Here is a 23,911-nt window from a genome sequence, read left to right as displayed (position 1 = left end):
TTGCTAAGGAGCCTGGCAGGGCAGTGATGAGGGCCGGGATTAATGAACAGTTTTATTACCTCCCTGTCAGGAGGGTCATGGGATATTATTTTGATATCAGGGGGCCCCCAGAAGCAAACACAACAGGTTGGGTTCCAAACAGAAGAAATGCCAGAGGAAAGGGGGCCTCACCCCTGGCCATTGAGCGTTTCCCTTTCTTCTCGGCCGGGGCTGGGCCCAGGACCCTCCTCCCACCCCAGCACTTTCAGGGGGATCCCTCTGAGGGCCGCACCAAAGCCAGCTGCCAAGATAACGTTGGCTGGTGGTGGCGCCAGGCCAGGAAGATCAAACATCGGGTTGCTAGTGAAGGAGGCAGCCCCGCTGTCCCCCTGCCACCCTGCCTCCCACGGAGGGAGAGCCGGCCTACTCGGGGGACTGACGGCGCGGCCTGAGTGACAGCCAGGAAACTGCCTGATGACTGCCTGTCCCGGCGCCGACTGGCCCCCCTGAGTCGTCACCCTCCGGCCTTGGGAGGGGAGTGGGACGAGGAGGGCGCACCTGGACAAGAGGCGCAAATGGCTGCACATCTCTCGTTTTCTTGTCTCCGCTTCTCGCCTCTTCTGTGACCACACCCGGCCTCCGGACCCGGAGCGGGAAGGAGGAGTTCTGACAGATAAACCCAGGCCCTGACCGACGGCTCCGCAGGCCAGGGATGGGGCCGAGCAGAGGCCAGGGCTGAGGTGCTGGCCTGCTGGCCGGTGGGGTCCAGGCCTGGGCTTGCAGACCCCAGCAGACGCCGTAGCTCCCCTCGTTGGGGCTGCCGTGCCTGTGTGCCATCTGGCCACTGCCACCTATCGCCTGGAAGATGGCAGCCTGTCCTCTGAAGTCCAGGTCTGTGTCACCTGCACACGCCCCTCCCTGCACACGAGCCGTGAGCACAGCTCTGTCCTGAATCCCTGCCCGGCTAGCAAGCAAGGCTCCGGGTCTCCCGGCCTGCTGGACGGGGGCACTGTCCCATCTGCCTTTGCAAGAGGCCTAGTAAGTTCCCAGGAAATCTCACCGGCCCCTGGGTTGCTGTGAATAGCTGTCCTCCAACACGTTCTGCTGCCAGGGCTGGCCACACGGGGCCTATCAGCGAACAGGCAAGACGGCCTGGCTAACGAGCAAAAATTAGGGGTGCGTACCAAAGGAGAGGCTACCTCTGGGGGCTCGGATAACAGAATAGGGGAGCCAACCAAAGACTTTGGGGGCTACATCTCACCTAGAGAGGAGAGTTGTACTTTTGTCATCTGTAAGATAGGACAAGCATCAGCATCACAAGGTTGTGGTGGGAAGTAGCTGGTGTGGAGGACCAGCGCGTGTGTGCGTGTGGGCACGCGCGGCAGTGACTGCGGCCACTTTGGCGCCACGTGCGATCTCAGATGGAGGAGGCAGAGGGAGCCGGCTACAGGACGCAGGGCCGAGGCCAGCTGCCGAGGGCAAGTTGGAGGCTGACGTCTGCCTGGTGCCACCACCAGCCCACAGGGCTGCACGGCCCCCAGGGTATGGAATCAGTTCACTTTTGGCCAACCTCACGGACTGCCAGCCAGTCTTTGGAATAGAGGCACGTGTACATTCCTAGTTTCCCTCGCAGTTGCACCAACTTTTCTTTAAAGTAATAAGCTGTTTTCTTTTTCCCCTGTAAACATGAGGCTGACATCAGAGAACAATTTTTGATCCTGGTTTTAAAAGCTAACTGGGTGGTTTAGACATGATGGGAATCCCAGGCAGTTGGCTGGCTTGCTTTCCTCCGTTCCACTGAAAAGAATTTCTTCAATGAGCCCACATCTCAGGGGCGAGATGCACTTTGGATTAGTGAAAGTTTAGAAACATTTAGGTGATTATGGTAAATAATTCACACAAATCCTGACAAATGCAACTTACTCTTTTGTGCAGAGGGAAGAGCAGAAACCAGCCCCCCTTCCTCTATCTGCTTCCCAGTCCCTTTAGCACCATCTAGTGGACGACCCCTGCTAAACGCGGGATTTGCTTCTGTGGTCCCTTCTCATGGTTGAGCAAACGCAATTCACCTAGAAGCCCTTTTTTTATTATTGAAGTTCAATTTGCCAACATAACCCAGTACTCATCCCATCAAGTGCCCGTCACCCAGTCACCCCATCCTCCCGCCCACCTCCCCTCCCACCACCCCTTGTTCGTTTCCCAGAGTTAGGAGTCTTCATGTTCTCTCTCCCTCTCTAATTTTTTCCCATTCATTTCCCCTTCTTCCCCCTATAATCCCTTTCACTATTTCTTCTATTCCCCAAATGAATGAAACCATATGATATTGTCCTTCTCGACTGACTTACTTCACTCAGCATAATAGCCTCCAGTTCCATCCAGCTCAAAGCAAATGGTGGGAATTCATCCTTGCTGATGGCTAGAAGCCTTTTAACCCTGGTTTCGTTCTGTGTTTTGGTCTCCGAGTTAGAAATAACCACCATGGCGACCTGGATTCTCTTTTGCTGCTGATTAGAGTGAGCCCTGAATCTCAGTAGTCAGCATCTCTGCACTTGAATCTGGTTGTCCTTCCTAGCTGTGAGATCACTGGCAAGTCGCATAGTTTCTCCCAGCCTCAGTGTTCTCAGCTGTAAAATGGCTCTGATAACAGGGACTACCCCTAGAACCATCCCTAGGACAGAATGGAAGGATGTCTCTGTAGGGGCTCAAGACAGTGCGTGGCTCATAGTAAAGGCCGCTCTTTCCAGCTACCAGTAGCGCTGCTCATCACCCTGCACGCTGCGGATTCTACCTGTAGAAACAACGTTCTTGGGTGAATGGCTTTGTCTGTCCACGCAAACAATGTGAAGGTCTTACTTACAAAGTGATGACTTTTTAAGATACATCTTCTTGAATACACCATGATAAATTACAGACATTACTATTATTGTTGCTAAATTCTCATCAAGAAGTAGGAAATGTAGACTCTGTAGAAATCTTGGGGAAGAAAGCTAAAAGCTTTAATAACACCCTACTTTTAGGAGAAACTTGGGGAAAATCATCTGTCAGGATTTGGTGAGAAGTAGTTGCCTTTTCATTGAAAAGCGTGTTTGTGTGATGGCTTTGGATGTCTATTTTGATTTCATTAGGCACAGCTTGGAGAGGAAAAATGATCCTTTACAGTCATCTGCGATATGCAGTGCACTGCATATTTTCTCCTGGCTGAAGTCTGTTTTAGAAGCAGGCACGTTTCTTTTTAAAGACAGAGAAAGTCTTCTGTGCGTTGTAGGCACATTTGGATAAAGGCAAAAGTGCCTTTTAAAGCAAGCAGTGTCTGTGTTTTGTGAACTGAATTCAGGTAACGAAAAGTGTAGCCACTCTGGTCCAGCTGAGCCCTAACTACAGCTGACCCTTGAACAAGATGGGTTTGAACTCTGCGGGTCCACTTAGGTGAGGATTTTTTTCAATAAATACAGTGCAGTACTGTAAGTGTAGTTTCTCTTCTCTCTGCTTTTCTTAGTAACATTTTTTCTGGAGCTTTCTTTATTATAGTAATCCAGTATATCGTATAGGTAATGTACAGATTATGTTCATCGGCTGTGTTACCAGCAAGGCTTCCTGTCAACAGTAGGCTACTGGGAGTTAAGTTTTAGGGAACTTGTAAGTATGTAGATTTTCGACTGTGTGGGGGTTGGCACCCCTAACCCCCATGTTGTTCAAGGATCAGCTGTAACGTGCATCACTAAACCCCACCCGCAGCCTCCAGAAAGCGTGCAAGAGCTAGCAGCACACCTTGAGGACCTTATTAGTGGTGCCTTGCCCTTGGAAAGTTCTTAGCAGCAGGAACCCTGTCCTGTAGGAACAAAGGGCCCAACATAGCCCTCGCAGAGGGCTCCAGGCTTCTGCAGCTCCATTTGGCAAGTGGCCCAGGGACACTGGGTCCATCCAGGAGCTGGAGAGAGCATCCATCAGGAGAGGGCAAATGGCAGCAGAGAGCTGGGCTCCACGTCTAAAGACCCGGACTGGAATATCAGTCTGCCACTTGCCACCTGCACGGCTTTCAGCATGTCTGCTTCCTCATCCATGCAATGGGGAGAATGACTTTGCCCAAGTGTCACAAGGATGGAAAGAGGGACTTCACATGAACTCCCCCTACCAGCTGTTAGGGACCGAAGATGCCCCTGTGTCCAGGCAGCAGTGGCCCTGGGGTGCTTCCAGGGAGGTGCGGGGGGAGGGGGGCAGGACCGGGTGCAGCAGCCACACCTAGTCCCCCACCCTGTGAGGAGAGAAGCCCACCCAGGGCTCATGGCACAGTAACTTGAAACACACCAGTCACAAGAGCAGTTTAACATTTTACTAAATCAATTCACACAAATTCCAAATTGCAAATATAATTAAGGACAACAGATTCTGTTCTGCCTTTTTAAATCTTTCATTTTCAAATCCATCATTAAGACAAAAAGTAAACAAAAAATTAAGTCTGCAAATTCATGATTTTTCTTCTTGAGGAAAAAAAAGGAACATTATAGTAAAAAGAACGCCACTGGGTGTACAATAAAGCACCACAACACACGGTTACAAAACAGGCTTCCTGGATTCGGCCACACGTAGAAGACACTGCTCTCCCCGCTGTTCTGCGTCAAGCAGGATTTCATTAAAATAAAACTATAAAATCTCCTAGGTTACACTAAAGTCAGACACGGTCTGGAACACAGTGCTTAACAACAGTAATGCCAACTATCAGTGCTAACGTAAAAACATTTTAGAAGGTCAAAAACAATTAAACTGGAAACCAAAACCTTATTTTCCCTAGATGAGCAAAATTGGAAATGAAAGGGTCCCGCCTCCCAACAGGAGTGAAGGGGATTTTTCTTTCTTTCTTGCAAGGTGGAGGCAGGGGCATGGTGCAGGCTGGCTCTGTAGTTCCTCAGCCTAGTTGGCGTCCAGCTTGGCCATTTCCTGTACGTAGATGCCTATACTCTCGCTGTCAAAGAGCACGAAATACACCGTTTTGATGGAAGAGGACATTGTTGACACGAAGTAACTGGAGATGGCCTTCAGAATCAGCTGCGCTGCCGTCTGCTTTGGAAAACCATTCCTGCGGGAGAGAAAGGTGCTCAGCTGCCAGAGAGACCGCTGGGCCGTGGCCCTGCCCGTCTCCCTCCCCGAGGCTCTGAGGCGAGTGTTGTGCTTTGTCTGTGTTGCCTCAGTGCCCACGGGGGGGGGGGGGGGCGTGGGGTCCTGTGGCCGCCCATGCACAGGCATGAAAGAGACCAACGCCTGCCACACGGGATGGACAAGTGGGCGGAGAGCTGGGACCTGCAGGACAAGGTCCTCTGTGCCCTCGGAGGAAGGGGACACGGCGGATTTTCGGAAAGCAACCAGCAGACACGCAGGATCTGCGTTTTGGGCATTAAGTCTCCCCAGGGTAGCTCCAGCTCCTGTGTTTCCTCTCCCAGCATCACTGTGACTCGCACTGGGCTTGACCCTCAGCTCTGGGGCTCACTCTATGGGACGACTGGAGGCGGGAGCTTCCCCGAGAGGGAGCTGTTCTGCATGCACACAGGTAGGATGGTTACACCCTTCACTTCGTAGGTGCTGGAGCTGCGGGCCCGGGATGCATCCCAGAGCACCCTAGCTTGCACCACCCGAAGGCCAGGGCATAGGAGAGCTGGGGGTATGGGGAACAACTCTTGGCCCGGGGACCCCTTCACCTCAAGAGACAACATCCAAGACTCAAGGCCAAATGGCTGTGAATTCATGCGTACTTCCACTTAAATGTCAGGTGGCAATTTCAAGGATAGGTGCACAGAATTCTTAAGAATCTCAAATGAGGCCTAGAACAATTGACACCACTTGCTCCTCAGTGCCTGAGACCGACCCTGGTCAATCCCGCAGGTACAGGACTCAGGTGACCCAGGACAGTGGCAGGAACATAGCAGCTTGCCTAGTCCAGCAGGAATGACGTGAGCTTTGGAGCCAGTGGCCCTGGGTTCAGATCCTACTGGCCCCGTGTACAGTTAAGGATACTCGGGTGTGAGGCTGGGGCCAATTTTCATGGGGATCTCTTTCTTCATTGGCAGGTCTACAGTCTTTGAACTGCCCTGAGCCTGGGGACTATTGGTAGCCAAAGTGCTGAGCCAACCTGCCAGTTTTGACTCCACCTCTCCTCCAGATGGGGTACCTGCCACAAGGTGAGAGGTTTTCAAATGTCTTCGAACACTCTGAGCCTTGCTCACTAAGTGCCTGTAAGTTGTGAAGTACCTTGGCTGGCTCCCCTGGAGAGCCACACTTACTCTGTGGACTCTTACACTTACTCTCAGGACTCAGAGCACCTTAGAGTTACAGGTGAAAACAGTCTGAGGACTTGCTTTCCATCACACAGGGCTTTGCCCAGCTTGAAGATGGATCCCTAGTAACTTCTGGATGCTACAGAAGTGAAGCTAATCCTTAGCAGACAAGGGACGTCACCAAGGGCACGCTTCCATGCAGAGTGGCCCATGGTCGATAGTGGGGTGCAAAGGATCCTTCGCTCAGGCGGATCCTCATCAGCCACATGGCACACCCCCAAAGCAGCCAGCACACACAGGACTGTCCATGAAGAGCTGCAGAGCTGTGCCAGCTAGCAAGGTGCCATGAGGCCCACATTCCTCTGGAGCAGATCCTGGGCGCTACGTCTACCACCAGAGTAGGAAGGGTGACCAGGAGGCAGGCAGGATGGAGGGTGGTGGACACCATGTGGAACAAAGGGTTTTGCTGTGTGGGGGGGGAGAAGTGGGACACACGAGGCAAGTCATTCCCCTCCGCCCCTTTCCCTAGCAGACTTGGGAAGGAGCTTTGGGAAGCAACTGTTCTCCCCACGCCTGGCCGTCATCTCCTGCCCTGACAATTTTCACAGCATAGGTTGTCCAGAACAAGGCACGTGTTGGCAAGTGCTTGAGGACATGAACTCGACCTTCCATTTTAGGGGTGCATCTCTAGTGAGCATGTTCCCAGGGGCATGTGTGTATGTGAGTGTTGTGGGGAGTCCGTGGGTGCAGAGGGGCTGCCCTTCACTCAGTCCTGCTCCTGAGAGTGGGATGAAGGCCAGCTTTTGGGGAGGGCTGTGCAGATACAGGATCATGGGGTCACTGGAATAAGGCCCCCTTTTAAGTATCTCCCAAAGAGCAAATATTTACTTTCCTGCTGTAAATTCAGCTGCTGCCCAAAGGACTTGCCAGATTACAGCCCCTCATTTCATTCCTGGTGAGTAAGCCCCAGGGAGGCAGCAGCCAGTGGCCTGACCTGCAGGAGTGGGGAGCTCCTGGGAGCTGCAGCAGGACGGGAAGCCTGGACCATCACTGGGAGTAGCTGGGGCTCCTGCCAAGGGAACTCAGCTTCCAGTCCAGGCAGAGCATCATGTGTGGACATGGCCTTGCCGCTGGGGCTGAGCAGGGCTGTGAGGAATTGATCTCGGCCCTGGAAGCCCAAGACCATGCCCTCAGCTCCCACAGTAAGGGTGCCTTTCTGACCTCTGCATCATGCCCACAGGGGTAACTGGGCTCAGGTGAGGGCCTGTAGACTGACTCTCCCTGCCGTCTGTCGAGGTGCCTGCCTGATGGCCGCAGCCCCCCTCCTCTGGTGGTTTGTTTCACCAGCCTGCTGCCCTCACCCATGCTATGGCTGGGGTGCCCGAGCTGGGGGAGACGTAGTGCCCTGCTGACCAAAGGCATGCCTGGTGCTCCTGCCAGACTCCAGCACTTGCTGACTCAGACTGTCGCCGGTAGCTTTTCATTCCTGCCCCCCTCTTCGGACTCTGGAAAAGTCACTGTCAGTGAGGGAATGTTCTGTCCTGCTCCTGTGTGTTGATGGTTCTCAGTTGTTGCCTCTTCCAGGATCAGAGAGGGCTTGTCCAAGTGCAGAGTCCTGGGCTCCACCAGGTGTAGGGAATACCCATGAGAACCACTGTTCTGCACGCAGCCACATGGACTTTGTAATCTGCACTCATAGGGTGGGCCCCATGGGTAGGAACCTGTCAGTGGGGGAGCAAGGTGGGAACCGAAGGTTTTACACCTGCAGTATCCGTACCTTGCAGGCCCTACTGCTCAGAGCATGAAAAAGTATCTTTTAGGATCGTGGCCGGGTACACGTGAGTTTCATTTGTTTCTCCAAACATCTCCTGTTGACAAACCCCTCCCTCTGTCCTAGGCCCCCCACAGGCTCAGGAAGTCCAGCTATGGGACTGGCTGCTGCAGACCACACAGGCCGCCAGGAAGGACTAGGGAAGGTAAGAGCTTTCCTTAGATTGTCAGGGCTGCAAAGTGTATCTCGGAGCCACAGTTAGAAGGGTTTGCGGCAAAATGGAACGTACAAGTAGATGGTGTCCCAGGACTTCTTTACACAGCAGGCCCAGTACACTCAAGTCAGGGGCAACTGTGGCACACATAGTGGCCTGGGCAGTCCTCCCACTCTCCAGGGGCTCAGGCCACAGAGCCACACAGTTGAGTCTAGGCCCTGCCTCTGTGGCTCGCTGCCCATCCAGGGGAGCAGGTGGGTAATTCACGCATCTGCTATCTCAGGAGGCCGTGAGTGGTGAACAAGATAAACTGCAGGATTTCCTACAGCAGGCAGTCTTGCAGGGTCTTCGTAAAGGCTCATGTGGTGCAAAACCGCCTTCCTCCCAGCCCCATGACAGCATTCGTCACTGCACCTTCCCTATGCTGTGTTGGCCTCAGGCCCCCAGAAAGCTGTTGGCAGGTCTGTGATGCCTAGCTGTCGGCCACAACTGCTGGCACACACCACGTGGCCAGGTGACACAGGGGCCCTGGTGCAGCATGAGCCAGCTTCAGGAGCTCAGTGGCCTGATATCTTGCTCTGCTCCTGGCTTCCTGGCTGCTTGGGTTTTCCCTTGCTGCAGCCACCCTGAATGGCCATCCCTGCTTGGCCAAGTCTTTGGGCCCACTGCCCCCTGATAGCATTTTGTCCATCTTCTGGAAAAGACCACATACCCACCGTTCCCAAGACACAGTAAAGCAAATGGGGATACAGGCTTCTGTTCTAGTGGGGATCTGGGGTTGAATCCCAGCTGCCCTAGGGCTGGGGCATTAACCTCTCCAAGTGTTAGTGTCCATGCCTGGACAATGGCACCTTATGGATACACAGGCTGATACCAGGGATGCTGATGTCCCCAAGAGGTGTGTGTCCCTCCTCTTCCCACTTGGGCCCCCACAGAGACTGTGAGAACAGCATGTGCCTTAAGTTACCCTGCAGCCACTCTCTTCGACCTTGAGCAGACTAAGGGGATGTCTAAGCTTCCCCTGATGTCAGTCCAGTTGTCTTGAACAGCCCTTCTCCAGTGTCCTAGGCCTCAGCTTCCCTAGACCAGTACAAGGGACCACACAGGCTTTCTTTATCTAGTGTTTTTGGGTCAGCCTGGTCAGTGATAGCTGGGAACTACATCTTGGTTGGTTGTTTCCATTCCACCTGGATGACAGGGATTCTTGGTTCGCAAAGGCCACATCACAGATGACGCTGAAGTTCCCCCAGTGCTCCTGAGCCCCCACATAATGGATGGGGCATCACCAGGCATCCCCATTACCGGTGAGCTCCCCTGTAGGGCTGGCTCTGGCAGGGACATAGGACTATGGGCCCAGAGCAGTGTTGAAAAAGGCTGATCGGGGACACTGGAGAATCCTGTGGGGAGAAGCTATGTCCTGGGAGGGAGGCCAGGCAGATTTCAGGAGCTTGCCTGTGAAGTCAGGGTAGGATTAAAGGTGGATTCTAGATGGACGCTGGTGTCTGAGGTGGACTGGTCCACCTATCTAATGGTCCTGGCAGTCTGGGAGAGTGTAGAGCTGAATGGCTTGGAAGGCTGCGTGACACTGGAAAAGTGTGCTCCTGGGAGTCACGTTTCTGCTAGGATAAGGGTCTCTCTCACACTGTGCTCCTGGGGCATTGCACTTTTTTTTTTTTTTTTTTTTTTAATGATAGTCACACACACACAGAGAGAGAGAGAGAGGCAGAGACACAGGCAGAGGGAGAAGCAGGCTCCATGCACCGGGAGCCCGACGTGGGATTCGATCCCGGGTCTCTAGGATCGCGCCCTGGGCCAAAGGCAGGCACCAAACCGCTGCGCCACCCAGGGATCCCTGGGGCATTGCACTTTCCCATGTTCTGTGTAGCTTGGAGAAACTGCCTTGGTCAAGTTGCCCCACCTGAAGGCCACTCCTTTCGGAGGTAAAGACCAGGCTGCCAGCTGAGAGCAGTGGGCTACAGTTCTGGAGGGTATAGGCACAGCCCACTGTGACCTCTTCTCTTGCTCCAGGGTGTTTTTAGGCTAATAACTAATCCTCCCCCTTCAGGTTGGTTCCATCCTATTTCTCTTCAATGGCCAATTCTCAGGGTGGAGGGAGGCTGAGGGCTAGGCCTAGGCAGGTCAGAGCATTCCAGGGTGCAGTTTCCTTTCCAAGGTTCCCTAGAATCCACTCCTATAGAGTACACTCAGGTAGTGAGGTGATCATCCAGTGGAGGGCAAAAGGGGTCTGTTGACCAATTGAGACAGGAGGAAGAGGTTCCATGTGCCCTCATCTCCCCAACACTGATGCCAAGGACTTCCAGTCAAATTCTGGCTCTACCCAGTCCAAGCTCTGTCATGTCGAGTAAGGTAACCCTTTTCATCGTTTGGGCTGTTTTTGCTTTGAGTGGAATTAATGACAGTGCTCACCTGGTGGTGGTGTTGAGAGATAATGCAGATTGAGGGTTTAGCACAGTACATGGGACTGAAGCAAAACCCATAAATGGTAGCTTGAAAAACACAAACTGGCTGGTCTTTTAAGCTCATAAATCTAAGGAGAGTTTAATCAAAACCCCAAACTTCCTATTCCCTTTATACCACCCCTCCAGAGACAGGCCGTCCCTGAATGTCAAACTGAGCTGAGAGAGTGTAGGTATCCATAAATACCGTGACCGCAGTGACCAAGGACAGGATATCCAGAGGCTAGAGGTGGTTTCCCCGAGGCCAGGGTTTCACCTTTAGGGGGCTTGACGGTTGGCCCTGGGGCCAGTGGGCCAGCAGAGGGGGCGTGAGGCTGCAGTCATTCTCCACATGCTGGGCCTTGGCTGAGAGAAAGTGTTCCCACTGCTCTTTACCAACATGTTTGCATTTATATTGTTTTAATTCCAACATGACTTTTATGCCGGAGACACTGGATGCCACAAACAAGCTGTTTTATTTCCCCTCCTAAAACCCACTGTGATTTACAGGCTGGCTCTGGTGTAATCCCAATCTTTACTCATGAAAGACAGGGCAGCTGTTTACATGGCTCTGTGGGGCAAGGTCTGCCTGACAGATGTGGGGATGGTGGCTGGTGCACATGTGCTTGCCTTTGGCACTCTGCCCTCTTAAAAGCTTTCAATTGATTGTTTTTAAAAAACTTTTTACTCCATGAAAAACGTAGAGAATTACTTTTATGCTTCAATTAAAAGTTTCCCAATAGCCATATGAAATTATTACCTCCAATAAAGGCTCCTATTGCTTCTTTCTTCGGAAGCACCTTTCATCAGAGCAGATCAAAGTGCATCCGAAGCACTAATTGAGCCTCGGAGCCATCTGTGAGGAAGGGCAGTCCCCAGAGCCTCGCTCACTGATAAGGCAGGACAGAGAGGCTAACCTGGTTAGCTGGGGTCACACAGCAGCACAGTGCCAAAGGGGAGATGGGGGAAGCAGGAAGCTGGCTACTTACGCTCTGGTTCACAAGCACTTTGTCCAAAATGGTTTTGAATGGACTCTGGCACCTATTACTTCTGGGGGAAAGTGTAAGCCGGGCGGTGCTTGCTGGGTTGCTTCTTTGCCATGTGTCCTGACAGGATAAGGAGCCAACCAAGGAGCTTCCAATGCTCTATCTCCTTTCACTTTTAAGAGGCATTTAAATAGTGTTTTAAAGTTACATTCCACATCGGCCTTTGGCAAAAGAACAGAATGTGAAACCGTAGTGACTGGAAGCACAGATGACACTCCAAACCAATGGGTGGGCATCCCTCACTTTGGCAGTAAAGTGGCACTCGGCATACAGGGCAGGGAGAGCGTAGGCATGCGTGAGGGAGGGGTGCTGGCATGAGCTTTCCTCGTGGGTTCTTCTCCTCCCACACATATGTGGGAATGTGGCAGCTGCCTTTTGCTAGTAAGGCAGAGGACAGAGCTCACTGTACTGGCACCGAGGACTGTAAAAGTAGGACCCGGTACTGGATGGCTTGGCTGCTCAAAACTACAGGAGGGGGAAGGGGAGACACCCACCGCCTGGGAGCATCTGCCGCTGATAGAGGTGGCCAGTGACAGAGGCTCTAGCCACAGCTCTTCCCCCTTTCAGTCCTCTGGTAAGTCCTGGCAGCACTACACAATGTCTGCAGGCCACAGAAAGCCCTGGGGCCCAGTGGCCATGCCTGTGGGAAAGGCCTCCTGGGTGCAGTGTCAAAGCTCTGCTTGAGCAGACCCCCCACCCTCCCCGGGTCATAGGACAGGAAGCCTGCCCAGGGCCAGCTCTGTGACTGCAGGTGTGGAAACTCAGTGACAGCAGCGTTCTGGAAGGCAGTTACAAAGCTTGGCCAAGATGGTAAGAGCAAGCTCCACTCTCTATCTTCCCCATGGGTTCAGAAGGGAAGTGCTTTGAAAAGAGGAGCTTGCTATAAATGCAAGGAAGGGGTTTGAGGATTGATCCTCAGGCTCACTGGGTGCAGCTTGTGGTGTCAAGGAAAGTCACTGTGCTGTCACCTAAAGCCCGGCCTAATCCTGAGGGATTGACCCAAGGAGCCGCGTGCTCTGGATGGGATGCCCCAGGTACAGCCACGGCCAGTACAGAGAGCCCCAGGTTGTGGCCATTCTCAAGCCCAAGATATCCCCACTGCAGCCTCTGCAGGCCAGTTTCCCATCACCTCAGGGCCCAATCCAGACTGCGAGCCTTCTGGAGGTATGCAGCAGGGAGGACCCTGTGATGGGAGGAGCAGTGGGTCACAGCCTCTTCCACATGCCATGGAGCTCCCAAGGCCCTCTCCTCTCTCCGAGCATACACCCAGAGGGGGCTGGGCCCAGCCCTGTTTGGTACTTAAGTGCCTGCTCAGGCCCATCCCTCACAGTGAAACAGCAGGACAGAGAGGCAGAGAGCACAGGTGTGGGGAAAGTGAAGGATGCCTGGGAAAACAAAGGGAAGAGGCAGAGGGCTTTGCTCAGAGAATGCTGGGGTTCGGGGGGGGGGCGCCTCTTGTGACAAGCATCCCCGCATTCATACCTCCCCTATCCTCCCCACTCACCCCACACCTGTGTCTCACTATCTAAGCCAGTATCTCTGATGGTCCTAGTACACCCCGAGGTCACTTTCGGACATTCGTGTTTGTATTATTCCTTATCTCTGGCTTTGGGTCTTCTCGACTAAAGCAAGGGGGTTGGAAGCAACCTCCAGACCTCCACGACAATGGGCTCAATATGCCACTGAGCACATCCACTAATGACACCACAGGCCGTGTGCACTTACCTTCCACTGCCAATGGATGGAAACGCGATGGACTTGAGCTTCTTGTCATCTGCCAGGGCCAAGCAGTTCTTCACCGTCTTTTCCAGAAGTTCCTCACACTTGTCTGCACCCCACACCGGACTGTTACAGTGGATCACAAACTTGGCAGGCAGGCCATGACCTGCACTGACAGCAGCTGGAGGGGACGAGACAGGAATAGTGAGTTCTGTCCCTCTGCAAGGCACAGGGCCCCAGATGCCCAATGCAGACCCCTCCAGCTGTAGCACATCTCCTGGGCTCCCCCTGTATCTTGCACCTGCCTGCTGGTTGTGCTTCTGAGGTCAGCTCCAAGTGCAAATTGTTGCTCCATGGCTAGTCTTCTCAGGGGAAACACCGGGCCAAGACCCAGCGCTTGGAGAGCTGGCATGAGGACACATCACTGACAGGAACTTTAGCCACGATTATAGGGATCCCCCTCTGTATCCTCCTGGAGGCAGACCCTTTGCACCCTCAGATTTACCTTTTGGGATCTCCAAGCCCCATTTCTCCAGTGGACTCCTGTACAGATAGTTCCTAATTATCTCCATTTAATGAACCTTGAAGCAACAAGGCTGGCAGCTCCTCTTCTCCTTCACTGATTCCCCCTTAGCATAGACAGAAATAAACCGTTCTTCCACAATACGCTTATTTCTGGTCTTGAAGAGCTGCTTGGTCCAGCTACACATGCCCACGCCGCCTCAGGTGTGCTGCCTTCCTACCACCATCCCTCCATCCCCCGGGGCAAGGGTAACAGGTCAACTCAGGGTCTTCCGGAACATGTTCTACAACTCCCTTCCCCAAAGATGCACCGCAAAGCTGGCGGTTCCGGGTCACTGGGTCTGGGAAGGGCTGCGTGCTCTATTTCTGTAAAAGACCACACTGAGGTCTCCATACCACCACTGTGGTTTGGTGAAGAACCGCCCTCAGGGGGAGGGCTTCAAAGTAGGTTTTGACCATAGCAGATACTGATTGGGCAGAAGGGCTGACCCGCAGGCAATGGGAGGTTGCAGGGTTTACACACTGGTCTGTCCTCAGGAGAAGTCACTGCTCAACGATGCGTGGGAAAGGACGGGAAAGAACCACCCCAACAGGGATCATACACCTGCGCACAGTGCAGCAGGGCTATGTTACTACCTTTGCATGTTTAAAAATATTTTAAAACAATCTTGTGAAACAGATCTTAATATCAAGAATGAAATAAATTATGAAAACAGGTGCACAGGTCTTGAGCCATGCTAACTGTCATGAGTCTGCCTCAGCCATGGCTCAGTGTCACCAGCTGAGTTTGGAACATGGCAGCACCAGTGTGCCTCTTGTCACATCTCCATCTGGGGGTCACCCCAAAGGAAGGACCTCTGGGCTGGCACAGAGAGGTGCCAGGAAGGAACTGAGGAAAGGCCAGGAGCCCCTGGCTGGGTAGTTAATGACACAAGGGTCCTACCTTGTTCCATATGGGACTTTGGTGGAAATGCCTAGAAGGGCTTGGAAACATAACTTGCCCTGATACCCCTTCGTAGCCAAGCTTGGCTACGGGGTTGGGCAGGGCAGAGATCAAAGGCACAGATCAGCAGAGGGAATGCTACCCTACTCTCCACCCCAGGCTCTGTGCCTAGCAAAGGATGATTGGGGAAAGAGGGTCACTGATGTGCCCTCTGAGAGGGATTGTGTAGCAGTCACATAGTAACTGTTGACACCTGTAGTTAATATTCATTTTAAAAATAGGATCTACAAGAGAGAATGGGCATTGGGGGCGGGGGCACCCAGGTGGCTCAGTGGTTGAGCATTTGCCTTCAGCTCAGGGCATGATCCTGGGATCCTGGAATTGAGTCCCACATCAGGTTCCTTGTGTGGAGCCCACTTCTCCCTCTGCCTATGTCTCTGCCTCTCTCTGTATCTCTCATGAATAAATAAAATATTAAAAAAAGAAAAAAGAATGGGTAGTGGGGACCATCAAGCATGAAGAGAAGCTGGGGCCCCAAGCAAGGACAAGTTTGGCTTGTCCTCACACAGCTGGTGGAATGAACCGGGCCTCACCCCACTAGACATCCAGGCCCTGGAGGAGGCCATCTGTCCTGCACATCCTACTGACCACCTCAGATTTCAAAATCCAGGCCAGCAGCAGAAAGAAGGATCTACCTCCAGCTCTTTGCAATCCTTCTCCCTATACCAGGTTACAAGTCGTTTTCTTACCCCTGGTATCAGGAAAGGTGTGATGGGCAAATGAAAAATGTCTATTTTTATTTTTCCCATGGAAAACACAGATGGCTGAATGAAAATGATTAATTTGCATTTCTCCCCAGCACTTCCACAGATGGCTCAGTATCACTATCTACAATTCTCGGCTCTTAGCTTTGCCAAAGTGGGCTGCTGTAATTCCTTAAAATTAGAGGTCTAGACATCAAACATTTAAAAGCTATTTTGAGCAATAAAGAAAAAAATTGGAAAGGCGGTTTTCACAACCCTTAGGCTTCCCGCCGACAACTTGCATGTGGCAAGTCCAAGTTGTAAAGCTGACAGGAGTCCCTGGGGCTCCAGCTAGGGAGACAGGTTTGCATGACCTGCACCTCTGAATCCCAAGAGGTCTCAGAACCTGGTTCTCCTGATGCTGCACAAACCAGATAAGCAGGGTGCTTCCCCAGCTCACCTCCAGCTACTTCCAAGGGCCCGTTCTTTTTTCGGAGTTCCAGAACAGCCTCCACAAACTCCTTGCCACCTTTCTTCTCCAGCGTGTTTCCTAGACAAGGACAGGGTGAGGTCAGATTGCCCTTCTTGTGTCTTGGGGCACACACAGACACTTAGCATGTCAGGTGATTACATACTTCAAATGATCTGACCAACTAAATTTCCATACGGCTGCAAAACAGGAACCAAGCTTTGGTTAAATTGTAAAAAGTGGTATTTACAAAGGACCCACCAGTGGCCAATTACCACTGAGCCGTCTCTTCTGTCTCACTTTTGGGAGTGGCTCAGGGTAATCCTGGGTATGCCAGAGATGTGAGGGACATGGGACATGCCTATTCATTGCAAGCATGCCTTTCTGCATGTTATTTGTTGCCCTGAGAAACCAGATGGTGTTGGCTTCTGAGCTCATGCTTCCCCTAGATGTTCTTCTCTGTCTCTGGGGAGAACCCCCAAATAAGGAGGCTTTGGGGGAAGGATACCATGCTCCCATCAGGGAGCCAGGTCTCCCCTGACAGCAGGCCCAGAAGAAAGCATTCACATTTGGCCACCTCTGGACCAGCACTATTAGTGTGCTTCGTTCCTATTTTGCAGCTTTGCCATCATATGTGAATACAAAAAAATAAAAAAAATAAAAACAAAAAAAAATGGCTTTAGACAGTATTTCCTTCATCACACTAATGACTGAGAATCACTTTAGGTAAAGGAAGGCAACCTCAGAAGCAGAGCTTAAAGGCGACCTTGTACCATGTGAAAGGAAGGTGATTGAACTGTTCAGGGCCAGATCTTCAAGATTAAATCCAGTGAGGTAGGCAGCACACCTTTTTTGGAATTAGCAATCTCACTCAGTATTCCGTTCCTGCTATGAAAGCCGAGGGCCCACACGACCTTACCAAGCCCTCTGACATCTGCTGACTCAGTGCCTCATGTGGCACAGCAAGCAGCGCTCAAACCGAGTGAAAACATCATCCTCTTAGGTTTGGCCAGAATGGGGTCTCAGTCTTCCTTAAGCTCTGATTCATCAGTTTTGCACATTTTAAAGTACTTTTCCTCACAAGAGGATAAAATACTCCCCTTAAGATTCACCATTTATCTTGGAATATTCTACATTGCACTTAGCACCTGGTAGTATGTGTCAGGGCACATCAGAGTGCGCCAGCCCAAATTCTCTTTGGAGTCACCCTTCCGGGACGAGGTCTGAGGAGGTGTGCACTAACCCCAGGAAGTATTGAGGAGGAAGAGGAGCGCATGGTAGGGGCACAGTCACAAATCAGCACCTCGGTAACGGCAGGCCCTGACCTGTGTGCCAGCCCGCTGCAGGGAGTTTGGGGTGCGTGAACAAACCTCACCAGCAGGCCGTCACCCCTGCAGAGCTCTAAGTGAAGGCCGGGCTTTTGGGGAGAGATTAGCGTGGGATGCTAGGGGTGGGGTCCAGCATCCCTCATTAGCCGAGACCACCTTCATGCCTTTACCTGTCTCAGAAAGCAGCCACAGGTGCTTTACATGGCAGAGGAGTCAGGAGAGAAAAGACCTCCACTCCAGAGACTTCTAACCGCTGGGACAGCTGTAGTACATTTCTGACAAAGACCAGCATCAGGGAGGTGGCTGGAGTGGGCATCAGGGAGCAGGGTCAGGCCTCACGGGCACCTCCATCTTGCAGGGAGTGCACACTTGGAGGATACAACCCGGAGGAGTGAGGCCCAATTACAGGCTCACTCAAAATAGCATGCAACTGAGAAAAATGGATCTTAAGTCTGAACCTGCAGGGTCCCAAACACTACCGCCCACCATGCCTTGCCTCCTGACCTGTTCTCAGGCCTGAGGCAGGGAAGCATAGCTGCTCTTCTCAGAGCTATCTTAGGGCTGAGTTCTCTATTGTACATACGCTTGGGGGGCAGGGGAGGGGGCACTAAGAAATTTGGAAGATAAAAGAAAATCAGTATTGTACTGGTACTACCAACTCCTCTCTCAAGTCTACTGTATTAAGAAAATGGGCTGATTTATAATTAAAGGTGTTTTATCTTAGGAAGAGTGTTTACTTTAAAATTCTTACTTATAATTAAATCTTGCTTTAATTAGAAGTGAAAATTTGCACGTTAAAATACACTCAATGCATTTCCCGAACTTAAAAACTGAGCCCTAGGTTGCAGGCAATCACCCCCATCAGGACTGGACCCCTACACACACATATGTATGCACATGTTCATGTAGACACACGTGTACTTTGTAACAAGAAACAGGCCCATTTCAACCGTATTGTCAACACTCATAAGGTAAGACTCTGGCATTTTAGGCTTCACTTCAGGGTTAATCATAAAGCAATTGGCTTCTTTGCCCCCAAGCATAAACATGTGTTACTCCCATGAGAACAAGAACATTATTTCATGCTTAGAAAGCAGGCATAAGTATCAGTGTTCAAAACAGCCTGAGCGAGAATTTAGGCTTGGACAAACGTCAGGCTAAGCCTGTGGTCTATTTCACTGTTAGAAAGAACTGTGATGGGTAAGAGTTAATCATGGGGCTAAGCATTCCTGCACTGGCATTCCTTCTTCCAGCAGTCTCGGGGCTCAGGAATTCACACCCAATGGGGGAGATGGAGTGGTCATGTCCTAGCTTCCTCTTTTCCCCTCTCACACACCAGAGTGGGAGCTGGAACCAATTGAGACCACGTCTGAGTCTGGTTTGTCATTGTTTTGGTATCATAAAAGATTAGTGGGTTCAGTACTAGTCTGGACTGGTTCACGGAGAAAAAGCACGGAGGTGGGCTTTGGAAGACCTGGGTTCTGACAGTCATTTAGGGTCCTCCTAGGCCACTCAAGCCATCCGGACCCTGCTGAGCTTCTTGTCCATCTGTGACAGTGTCTGTGAGCAACGGCGATGTGACCTCAGGCAAACTCTCAGAGCCAGATTACTGACATGTCACCGAGCTACTGGTGCCTGCCCTGTACATCTAAGTGGGGGGAGGGCAGGCCCATCTCAGGGGTAAGTATTAGCACTGTCACGATTCCAAGGAGACTCCTGGGAAGGGCAGGTTCTTTGCCTGTTACCCCAAAACTGGCTCCTGCTCCCATCTCAAAGCCTCTAGCTCTACCTCCTGGTGTTGCTAATCCTGCTGAACACATGCCTTCCCCAGCAAAGAAAGGTGGGCTTTCTCTTCTCCTTGGGCATGGGGAAGATAGTTTTGCACTGGAAGTTTGCTAGTTTCCATTTCACCCCAAATCCTGGATGGCAGGATGACCCCAGGCCTTAGTGGCTCCTGGCAGGAAGATAAGCCCTTAGCTGTTCTGTTTATTTTCCTCCAAATAAGTACTTCCCTCCCATCAAGCTTTCATTTGGTTAAGAAAGGGAGTATCTTTCTCTTAAGCTGCCTGATTTAGGAGCTCTTAAACTCCTCCAAAATCTTGTGAAAGTGGAGTTTATTTTAATTGCCTACAGCCCGTTCTCATTTTGGCCTGGGAGACTTAGCGAATCCGGACTTCCCGTCCAGTTTGTCTTTCTCATCCCCGTCTGAGATCCAAAATGCCCAGGAGAGCAATCAGCCCAAACAGCAGTGGCTAGGGCAGACTGCGAACAGCAGACTTTGCTAGTGACACTAAACAGGACTGGACAGCCTCGGAGATTGCTAAACTTTTTGTACTTCCAGTGTCTGGGACGCTCAGGAAAATCCTGGTAGCCTCACCCTTCAGGATGACTTCACTTTTGCCCCTATTAGAAAGGGCACCACTTGAGAAAGTGACATTCAAATCTACAGCCAGCGTGCTGTTCTTGGGACGAGCTCATCTACCATAGATGCCAGACAAATCATAGATGCCAGACAGGAAGGACTGACCATGGGGCAGGCACAAGACAAGGTGCTTTGTCTACTTGAACATCATGCTCATCGTGATCACTCTTTCATAGGTAGGAAAACTGAGGCCCTGAGGAGTTAAGTAACTTACGCAGCCCCCATAACCAGTAACGGCAAGGCTGGGATTTAAGCTCCTTCCAACTAGCTCCAACCTTGTGCCTTTTCGCCAAAACATCAGGATGCCCCCTCCTCACATGAGCACCACAGCATCTTTGTAAAGCAGGGCACTCTCTGACACTCTGCAGCAAGTCTGCAGCTGCACTGCTCAGCCCCAGCCTGGCCCTCTCTCTCCCTCACTGAACCCTCAGCTGGTGAGTGCCACAAGCCAAATGAGGATGCATGTCAGCTGCAGGGAACAGGAAGGGGCTTTCTGGGTCTAGGAGAGTGTGTCTCGAGAAGTCTGGGGGCCCCACATCAGCATGAGGTAATATTCATGCAGTTAAGGTCTGAGAACCCCAGTGTGTTCCCTGAGGCTTTAAGACCATCTTGAAGAAAGCATGCCTCTGACACCAAAGTGGGGGTGGGGGTGGAGGTGGGGGCAGGGCAGAGACCCATGCAGACAGCACCAAAGTGGTCTGGGAAGCCACTCAGCCCACCTGGCTGCATCCCCCGTGCAGCGGAAATCATGGGTGAACCCAGTCTCCAACAAAGCTGTGCCTCGTGAAGCAAATGCTGAAATGATGTTGCTGAACCAGTTTCCAAACCAGAAGTGTGCCCATCTGGGAGCTGCATGATGCACCCTGGCTGACAGCTAGCTGTAGTTTCTCGTGGTCACAGCCCAGGGATGGGAGACCGTGGGGAGGTCAGGACAGCTGGAAGTGTGAAATGAATGCAGCCCTGCATAGCTGTCAAAGGATCAAGCTGTCTGCGGCGGCCGACTGACCATGCACACACACACTCTCGGCAGCACCCGGCTAGGCATTACCTACTTCACCACCGGTGTAGAAGTCAGTGTTTGTCGGGTGAACGACAGCATCACTGTCGATCGAGGCAATGTCAGCCTGTACAACTTGCAACTATAACAGGTAAACAAATGTATATCAACTGTGTTGGACCGAGACCCACGCACAGGCACATTTACTAATGCCCCAATGGCAGGGCTGGCCTACCTGGTCGATTCCAACATATGAGCCCAAGGGGCAATCAGTCCACGAAGTGTGCGCACATGTGGATGGGGGTGAGGAGGAGGAGGAGGAGGAGGAGGAATATCAAATGTGACATGTTTAAATCAAACATTCGAATGACATGTCCAAAAAAAGAGAAACACACACATGAGATCATTTCCAAAGATTAAAAGAAATAACAAAACAACGAATGCCCCATTTCACTTCGCAAAAACCTATAAAACTGGCACCCCACTGAGAAGACTACTAAAACATGGCATCTGTTTTAAAAAAAATGTGGACCATCAGGCCAACCACAACAACAAGTTTCTCCATTTTGTCGGCAGCAACTTTCAGAGCTGGAGTTTTATTCTCAGGACATTCACCGTTTTGTCTGCCTTCAAGGGACATCTCTTAAAAACCAAGAAAACAGTATGTGTGCATAGAGAATTGCCTTTATATTCCCCCTCAGCGTGTCACAGTTTTTCCAGGTCTACCATTTATTCTCGTCAATCTTATTTTCATGTATTTTATGTACAAAATATACTTTGGATAGGATCCCTGCTTTTTCTAGCTTGTGGCTTTTTTTTCTTTTTTAAAGAAAACATCTGTATAAAGAAAGTATATGGTTGGAAAATGAGTTCACGCAATTGCATTCTTGAGACCTGGTTCCCATGTTTCCAGCCCACTATCATACCCAGTCTGTGTGGGTCGGGCCTGGACTCTAGAAGGAGCATCTCTGCTGGTAAAAGAATCTGCCACCTGACAAAGGTAGCAAAAGGGGATCAAAAGGCTTTAAAAAAAACATACATAGGGCAGCATTGGGCAGGAGGCTCCATCCGTGGGCATCTGTTAGTCTGCTGCCCCCAGCGAGGCTCAAAACTAAGAGGACAGGAGCCTTCCCTGAGCTGCCAGTTCATCTGTACCAAGATCAAGCCACAGAACGGGACACCTGATGGGTACACCCCGAGCTTGCCCTGAGCCGTGGAGACAGCATGGCTCTGGGGCAGAGTTTTCCCCCCATAGGAACTCACTCAGAAAGAGAGGCTGTCCTGTTTATCATCATCCTCTAATCAAACAATTCATGAAGTTGGCATGCAGTCATATACTGTTTTCAGTTTGTAGGGAAAACTGAGGAAATGACAGTAGATGGTCAATTTGGGGGAAACCAATTTGCTGGTGGATTAAAGACAACGATATACTGATGCAGTTTAATTGTCTTCCTTTTCAAGTGCGTTCATGCTTTGTCATTTCTGATTAAGGCTTAAATGGAGAAACTATCATTTTGTAGCAACCTGAGATTTTTCAGTTCTAAAAAAAAAACCAAACACATTTTTAAAAAAATCCCTCCCAAGTAACCAGCAGTCAGTATGATCATTATGGAAGAGAATTTAGATGGCGATGTATTGACAATCAAGGGGAAAGTAGCCAATTGCACTTAGTAAGACGTCATCAGATCATTTCCATTTGAAATGGCTTGGAGCAAGTAAACATTCAGGATTTATCCTCATGTGATCATCTTGGATTTGGGAATTTGCCTTGTCCACCTGATGTTTGAGAAGATGAAGAGCCTAAATTCTGGGTTCCATAACTTTTCATCTGACAGCTGGCGGTGCCAAACCCCATCCCCAATTACCTAGGTCATCTTTAAGGTCAATGTCAGCATTGGTAGGATTGATTATGGCCTCCACCTCAAAGCCGGCTAAATTACTGATTTCACTGTGAATAAGGTTCAGCTGAAAAGAAAAGCATGAGGTGGGAAATAACAGGACAGCCGGGAAGTCACAGAGAAGTGAGCCTTGGGATACAGATGAAGGGCAGTGGACACTCCAGGTGCACTGGGTGCATAGGGGAAGGGGGCGTCATTGGCTAAAACAAATCCATTTCAAACAAGACTTGAGTGCTGCTCAGGATGCTGGAAGGAAGCTAGGCTGAGGGTCCAGGACTTCCTGGGGGATACCTGGGGCAGGGCAAAAAGGAGGCATAAGCCATGTGGACTGGTGGATCCACTTCCCTTTGAAGACAACCAAGTATAGCAGCTGTCAGGCCCCAGCATCCAAGGACTCACTGCCGGAGTGGGGACATTATGTGTGACCCTTTCTTTGAGCCCCAGGATGGTACACAAGTCCTCGACGGTTTGGGAAAGTCCCAGTAGCTCTGCCATTCTCCAAGTGGCTGTGGGTCTTTAAAGCTCTCCCTATCACCCTGACTACTGGCTGGCTGGCTCCCTGCCCTGCTCAGAGGTGGTAAGGAGCGAGATGGTCTGTTGCTTAGTAACATCTAATTTTACATGCCTATTAGTCAGGGAATGCTCAAGTTCTGGTGAAAGCCAAGAAGAGAAACAGCAGCTCTCTACGAGACAGGGTGTATCTTCGAGTGTTTCACTCTACTGAGGCCTGCTTGGGTTGAGGATTCCCCCCAGTTTCATGAGCATGAAACCAACTGGTTCTTTTTGAAGAGCCACTGGATGTCCTCCCTCCCCACAGTTATCCTGTTGCTGTAGCAACCTTCTGGCTAAAAGGAGCCCTGAATTCTAGATTCAGCTGTCAAAGGGGCAAGAGGAATTAGCTGACCCAGGACTACTATCCCAGGCCCTACCCTTTCCCTTCCTGTTCTTAGGAAGCAAAGTGTGCTCTAAGATGCCTAGCATTCAGTGACATGGATTCCTAACGGCTGCACCAAAGAGCAATGCCTCAGCAGTCCCCAGAGGAGCTGGCGCCCGGGACCAACTATGAGCTAGGCTGAAAGAGCCGCCTGCAGACACAGGGCCCAGCAGGGCCGGAGCCTTTGTCTGCACTCACACTCTG

The 23,911-nt window shown here is 51.3% G+C and overlaps 1 protein-coding gene across 5 annotated transcripts in view; it reads right to left on the bottom strand.

Moving 5' to 3' along the window:
* Positions 1-4,294: 4,294 nt before the first annotated feature.
* LOC121494435 (core histone macro-H2A.1) overlaps positions 4,295-23,911 on the bottom strand; it is a 78,128-nt gene continuing 58,511 nt past the window's right edge. For 3 of the 5 annotated variants that reach the window (XM_041760867.1, XM_041760868.1, XM_041760866.1), the window contains exons 6-9: positions 22,741-22,840; positions 16,120-16,209; positions 13,458-13,632; positions 4,295-5,053 (exon numbers count right to left, since the gene is read on the bottom strand). In XM_041760867.1, coding sequence (XP_041616801.1) covers positions 4,888-5,053; positions 13,458-13,632; positions 16,120-16,209; positions 22,741-22,840 — 531 coding nt within the window. In that variant the 3' untranslated portion in view covers positions 4,295-4,887. Of the gene's footprint in view, positions 5,054-13,457; positions 13,633-16,119; positions 16,210-20,926; positions 21,018-22,740; positions 22,841-23,911 lie in introns of all 5 variants that reach the window. The other 2 variants (XM_041760869.1, XM_041760870.1) reach the window with 1 other exon arrangement.

The sequence above is a fragment of the Vulpes lagopus genome, chromosome 7 (genome assembly GCF_018345385.1).
Source record: "Vulpes lagopus strain Blue_001 chromosome 7, ASM1834538v1, whole genome shotgun sequence".
Lineage (NCBI taxonomy): Eukaryota > Metazoa > Chordata > Mammalia > Carnivora > Canidae > Vulpes > Vulpes lagopus.
Note: the sequence above shows the minus strand (reverse complement) of the source record. Positions and strands in the feature narration are given on the sequence as shown.